Source organism: Rhinolophus ferrumequinum, chromosome 11, assembly GCF_004115265.2.
Source record: "Rhinolophus ferrumequinum isolate MPI-CBG mRhiFer1 chromosome 11, mRhiFer1_v1.p, whole genome shotgun sequence".
Lineage (NCBI taxonomy): Eukaryota > Metazoa > Chordata > Mammalia > Chiroptera > Rhinolophidae > Rhinolophus > Rhinolophus ferrumequinum.
In genome coordinates, this window is record NC_046294.1 from 12,282,871 (window position 1) to 12,289,868 (window position 6,998).

Below are 6,998 nucleotides of genomic sequence, written 5' to 3' on the forward strand. Positions count from 1 at the left end.
GGTTTCCAAGTCCCAAAATACTAGGTAAGGCTTCACTGTGTGGCAGCTGTAAAAACTTCAGTATGCCATTTCATCTTAACGTGGTGCACACATATGCAAATACATTTGAAAGCATATTATATATTGCTTTCAAATATATTATATATTTGACCTTTCACCATCAAACCCATGATATTTTATATTCAAATTATACTCACATCTCTTCCCTTCTGCCGCAACCAGCACATAGTAATCTAATGAGAATAATTGTTTTTACGGTTCTCAGTTTCTACATGACCTTACGTGCTTCCCTACTTTTATATATGCTTTTTCCTATGCTCATCTCTACCAGTATATGTTGAATGGAGAGTTAGAGGGATTACTCCTAATTATCCTTCAAGGTCTACCCCAAATCCCACCTTTCCTGTAAAGATCTCCCTGATTTTTAATTCCATGCTCCGATACTTAACAGTTTTCATCTTTGTGTTTGAGAAACATTTTATACATAACTCATTTACAGAATATATCATATTTATGGCAGCCATCTGTTTCCATATTTCTTAATAGAGTGTAGATTCCATGGGTAAAATTCATATCTTTTTCATTCATGTCCTACTATAGCCCCTTCTAGATGCTAAGTAATGGGGAATTAAAGATTAATTTTTGTCATAATATCTCAATATTCATTCCCCTTGCTCATAATTAATGCCCTTTACTTATGTTCAGTGTATTAAGGAACATATTGATGACTTGATTTTAATGTGTTCACTTCTCATCATGGGTAAAATGGTTAGCTTTTGCAAAAATGGGAAGAGTTTTGACATAGATTACAGTTTAGTGAATTAAGTGCCTAACTTATCCAAACAGTAAAATAGATTCTATCTTGGTGATCTCAATTTTTTTTTTCACTTCCAACTAATAAGAAATCTTATATAATATCACATACATACATACAGAAATAAAATTAGAAAATACCCTTTTCCCTATTTTTGGAATATACTACCTAAACTGTTTTATATTAAAACCATTCTATTCTCTTCTACTTTATTTTTAAAATGCCTGTTGATACCAATTTTAAAATATTGGAATCTACCTGGGTAGAGGGCACTCCTATTTCTTCTCCAAGTGGGTTTGGGCAGCAACCAACTGCAGGGTTTTGTCAGTGACTATCCCAGGGGATTTTACTTTGCAGTGTGATGCAAGTAAGATCATCAGAAAAATTACAGTCCACACCCCATAGGGCTTCCATGGCAGGCTGGGGATCAATTAACATTATCTCTGGTTTCTGAGAACCACACATCTATCTGCCTTTACTGTGACATTATTGCCCTAAATTCCCTCATTCCTGAACATTATTTATTTGTTGTTTTAATTGTCCCTTTATTGTTGTCGCTTAGTGACAGGATTTAAATTTACCTCTTAAAGCAAAATAAGAATTACCTTGTGAACTTTCTTACAACGTATCTCTCAAACAAGTGAATATCTAACTCCCGCTAGAACCTATTTCTGAACATTTTAAGACATAACCCTCTCTTTGGCTTAATCTTTGAAATGTTCTTGAAGTAGTTTTCCCCTTCTAGGTAGTCCTTTTCTGGTATTACTTAGTTTCCTTGGTCACTTGGTTTAAAGAGCACTCTTCAGATGTTTTCTTAGCCATAGCAAGAAAGTGCAAGAAAAACCTGGTTTTAGTACTTACTAGAAAACAATGATTTGCTACAGACTGCATTATATCCCCCCAAATTCTTATGTTAAACTTGTAACCAGTAATATGATGGTATTTGGAGATGGGGCCTTTGGGACGTAATTAGTATTTTGAGGAGGTCATCAGGATGAAGCCCTTGTGATGGAATTATTGTCCATATAGGAAGTCACACTAAGGATCTCTCTCTCTCTCTTTCTCTGTCTAACCCTGCCCCATACACACACACTAACCAAGGAGAGGTCATTGTAGCACACAGTGAGATAGTAGTAATATACAAGCCAGGAAGAGAGTTCCCAGGAGAAACCAAACTGGCTGGAACCTTGATCTTGGATTTTCCAGCCTCAAGAACTGTGAGAAAATAAATTTCTGTTGTTTAAGCCATCCAGTTTATGGAATTTTGTTATGGCAGCTCAAGCTGAAATGGACAGTATATCTGAGGAAACAGAATAATCCTCCATACTGCAAAAAGGGGGAAAGGAAAGAAATTATGAAATTATTTTTTTTCCAATATAGTGTATTTTCTGTTGTCTTCTCAGTAATTAAGGGAGGCCAGCAATTACTCATCTAGAAGTTTCAAATACACAAAGGATGAAAAACACAACTGAGCTATACACAGTGAGCTTAAAAGTTATGTGAGAGGGCTAGTAAGGCATTTGATGCAAACCCTGGGATCCAAAGCAAATATAAAATTACATCCCAAGGGACTCTGGATTTGATGAGGTGTAAGCAAATTATTGTGAATATAGTTTATGGAAAAATAGGGATGGGCTTGTCTGTTTGGTATACTGGCTTTGAATATAAATTTGCCACATAGTTTTCTATAAAATAAATTTCTAACTATAACGGCTCTAATATGTTGGGGCGGGTACTGTTAGTATCTAACATTGTGTGTGACGCATTAACACATCTGGCACAAATCCATAGAGATCACAGCTTGACATGATTACATTGTGTCAATCAGTGCTAATCAGAAAATACGTATAAGCATGAACTGTGTTCGAAATATCAAATTATTACTTTATGAATATGCAGTACTTGATTTTTTTTTGTAAACTGGCAAACATAACACAGATGACAAAATGCCTTATTATTGTTTATGTCTTGTTATAAAATGTTATGGCTTGGTAACTGGCATTGAGCTGTTGGAAGAATAACTAAGAAAAATCTATATAAGTGCATGAATATAAATAAATCAGATTGAAAACAAATGATATTGAAGTCTAACAAACCACAGTTTGTTAGACTCGTGTTTTTATAATGTTGTTTCAACATAAGTTTTATACATGTTATCAAAGGCTGTTCCCAGTGAACATTTCGTCTTCCCATGTCTTAATCTTTACATAAAACACTTCAGCACAGTTGATCAAAGTTTGGGGGTGGGGGAGTATTTGACTAGGAGACACCCAGGAAAAATTTAGGCTGCAGGAATGGTTCTGCATCTTACTGAGGTGGTGTTTCCTTAACCTCATGCATTTGTCAGAAATTCATAGGACTGTGTATCATCAAGAGTCAGTTTTATATGTAAGCTATGAAAAAATGAACCAGATTGTCAGCAAATGCCAGGAAGTACTATGACAAATGTGTTTACCTGTATTATAAATCCCATCGTCTCACTAAAGGGGAAACTAACTTTGAAAAATAATGTATTTCCAAAAGTAATTCAGATCGTGGTTCCATCAGGAGTCAGGTCCATACCTCCTGACATCCATATTTGTTCATTTATCTTCCTTCTCCCAGAAGAAAAGGGACCCAGAATTTTGTGGCTACAGGTGAACTAGTCCTGACTATATATATTAAAGAATTTTTCAGTCTTTTATTTTTTCAAAGTATTGTTTTAAAACTTCTAAGCCATTTTGTGATAGGAAGTAGTGCTGGAAGACTCCAGTAAGACTCAGCAGGCTGAGAAAGGTTGGTGAATGTCCAAAAAATTTAATTTTTCAAAATACATTTATTACTAAAAAGGCATTATTTTCTGGAAAATTATACACATAATATGATCTATAGAAATTATAATACGATCTTGAGTTGGGTTTCCCAAAAAGGAGACACCGAGTCATGATTTGTATAAATATCATTTATTAGGAATTATCCCAAGAACAGTTCTTGGGTTGAGTGGGAAGTGGGACTTGGAAAGCAAATCGGCCAAGCAAGGATGTAGTATCAAAGTGCCATGCTAGGACTCTGGTTAGAGTCCCTGGGAAGTTTTGGAGACAGGCAGGTCAAACCTTGGAATTGCTCCAATGAGCAGACAAAGGAGTCGAGTATTCATACCCCTGTGCACACATCAGTCATTGGCTAAGAGCTATCCCCTGGGGAATATAAATTCCCAGCAACTTCCGGCTCACATGGCATGCAGAAACAGCTGCAGAAGCCCGAGGCAGTTCTCCAACACAGAGATAGGCACTGCTTCTGGAGAACAAAAACACACCAGGGGCTGTATACAAATGTGGTAAACAGTTTGATCTTATCAAAGTTTGGTGGTGGACAAGCAGAATCAAGGTAACTTGGGAACTTGTTGGAAATACAAATTCTTTGGCTCCACACTAAACCTACTGAATCAGAAACTCTGGGGGGTTGACCCAGTAATCTTTATTTTAACAAGCCTTCCAGTTGATACTAATGCATACTCGAGTTTGAGAAAAAACCATAGATGGTTCGAGGAAGTTTTTGTAGTATCTACTTCAAATATTATCTTACTTAAGAACTGATTTTAAAGCAAAATTATATTGATGTTGAAATCCTAAGTAACAACTGCCTTAAATTAGTTACGTCTTTTAAATGGAAGATCCCTTTATGTGCCAATCATCTAGATGGAGTAAGTGTACAAGTTTGGAAACAGAAGGTTGAGGGAGCTTAGCTGCCCTGCATAAATTTGAAAGTATTTTGAGCTGCCTGGTTCAATCTAGAATAGTTGTATTAAAGTTAGGGGGGAAAAATAGTCATTAGGACAAGAAATCCTGCCAGAAACAAAGAGGGACATGGAATAATGATAACGGGGCAGGGGGAGGGGAGGAATCAGTAAATTTATCACTTATAAATTTGTGCACAACTGGTCAGGCAACCCACAATCCATGAAATAAAAATGACAGATAAGAAAGTAGAAACATAATTCAACTGAGGATTTAATAGCACTTTTAATAATTGGAAGAACAAAGAAAGAGAAAACCAGCAAGTGCATAGATGACTTGAACAGCCCTGTCCATTAGCTTGACCTGAAATCTATACAATAGTTTAGGAAACAATTGTTTAGGGCAAGCTTTGTCAACCTTGGCATTGTTGCCATTTTGGACTAGATAATTTTTTGTGTGCGGGACTTTCCTGTGCATTGTAGGTTATGTAGCAGCCTCCCCGGCCTCAACCCTCTAGATAGCAATAGTATTCCTTTATACTACCTTGTCATGGTGAAAATACATATTTCCAGACATTGCCAGATGTCCCCTGGGCAAAAATCACCCCCAGTTGACACCTCCTATTTACATTGGTCTCTTGGCATTTAATTTGCAATATATTATTAAAGCATTCAGAATCCTAAACTGGGTGGTCAGGGTGCTTTCACTTTTGTCTATTCTTAGCCAGTTATGTAACTATAACTGATGAGATGAGATAATGGGTTTTTAAAATATATTTTCTTCATTAGAGAAATCATACAATGTAAATTCTTACGGTACTTTCTACACATTAATTGTAATTCTAAGTCAAACTTGCTAACAAAGAATTCAGACGATTTCATTTTACAGTGAACAAATCTTTTGTTTGTTTGTTTGTTTGCAAGAAATGTAATTTTATGTATTTTTTATGATTCAGTATAATTTTCATTTCAAGGCCCCATTCAGAGGGAAAAACTTAATCTCAGCCCACTTAAATTTCTTGCCCTACTCCCTTGAGTTGTGCATAACTTTTACTATCTTGCATAGTGACAAGGATTTCATAGGTAACACCTAGTCCTCATTCCTTCAATCCTTTTTGTAATCCACTGAAACATTGGTGATTTTACCTGATTGTCTATCACTGGCATTCCAGTGCCGCTACTTTACCCTATGTTAAAGTTCAAATAGTTCCTTTTCTTTTAGCAGCATTCCTTGCTGCATTCACTTGACTGCTTTCGCACTATATCAGATCATGAAAGTGTCTAAGTGGATGCCACTGACATCTAGTTCAACGCCACTCCTAAGTGCATATAATCATTCAACTGTATCCGTGCCATACCAGGGCAAGGGAGAACCAAATACGTTCATTTCTAGACACATCTGCAGTGAATAAAACTTCATTGACAACCAACTAAGGTCAAGACACTCTACTAATTTTATTAAAGGGGAAAAAAACAGATCATGAAAGAAAGGTCATTTTTGTTTTTTCAAATCGTTTTAAATGTCGGGAACCCAAAAGCCTGGGTTCTATTGATGATGACTTTCTTCAGGGCTTCTTTTACTTCTTTATTCCGGAGACTGTAGATTAAGGGATTTAACATGGGAATGAACACTGTATAGAATACGGAAGCCATCTTGTCTCTGTCAAGGGAATGGTTTGAGCTTGGCTGTAAGTACATAAAGATCAGGGTCCCATAGAATATGGCAACCGCCAGCATGTGGGAGCTACATGTGGAGAAAGCCTTGTGCCTCCCCTCAGCGGAGTGCATCCTCAGGATGGCAGAAATAATAAACATGTAGGAGACAAAGACGATCAGAACAGAGGAAATGAATGTGATACTAGCACAGGCAAAGATCCACAGCTGTTTGGAGTGAGTGTCTGAGCAAGTTAGCCTGAGGAGAGGCATGTCATCACAATAGAAATGATTGATGACATTAGAGTGGCAATAGGAGAGGCGAAAGGTGAGGATGGTATGAAACAGTGCCACAAGGAAGCTATAGCTATAGGGGACAGCCACAAGCTGAATGCAGATTGCTGGGGACATCGAGACCATGTAGAGGAGAGGGTCACAAATGGCCACGTATCGGTCATATGCCATGGAAGCCAGTAGCAAACACTCTGATAGCATGAAAGTGAGGAAACAACCCAACTGAGCAGCACATGCATTGAAGGAGATAACATTTTGCTTGAACAAGAAATTCCCTAGCATTTTGGGTGTGATGACAGAAGCATAACAGAAATCGACAAAAGCCAGGTTGCTAAGGAAGAAATACATTGGAGTGTTGAGTCTTGCATCTGTCCTAATGACTAGGATCAAACCCAGGTTGCCCACTACTGTGAAGAGGTAAATAGATACGAAAATCACAAAGAGGGGCATCTTCAACTCCTGACGATCTGTGAGGCCCAGGAGAATAAATTCTGTCACCTGAGTGCAGTTGATCTGAGCCAT

The 6,998-nt window shown here is 37.3% G+C and overlaps 1 protein-coding gene across 1 annotated transcript; it reads right to left on the minus strand.

Moving 5' to 3' along the window:
- Positions 1–6,035: 6,035 nt before the first annotated feature.
- On the minus strand, positions 6,036–6,998 carry LOC117031117 (olfactory receptor 8U9-like). The gene has a single exon (XM_033121461.1). The coding sequence runs from the start codon at positions 6,996–6,998 to the stop codon at positions 6,036–6,038; it is 963 nt and encodes a 320-aa protein (XP_032977352.1).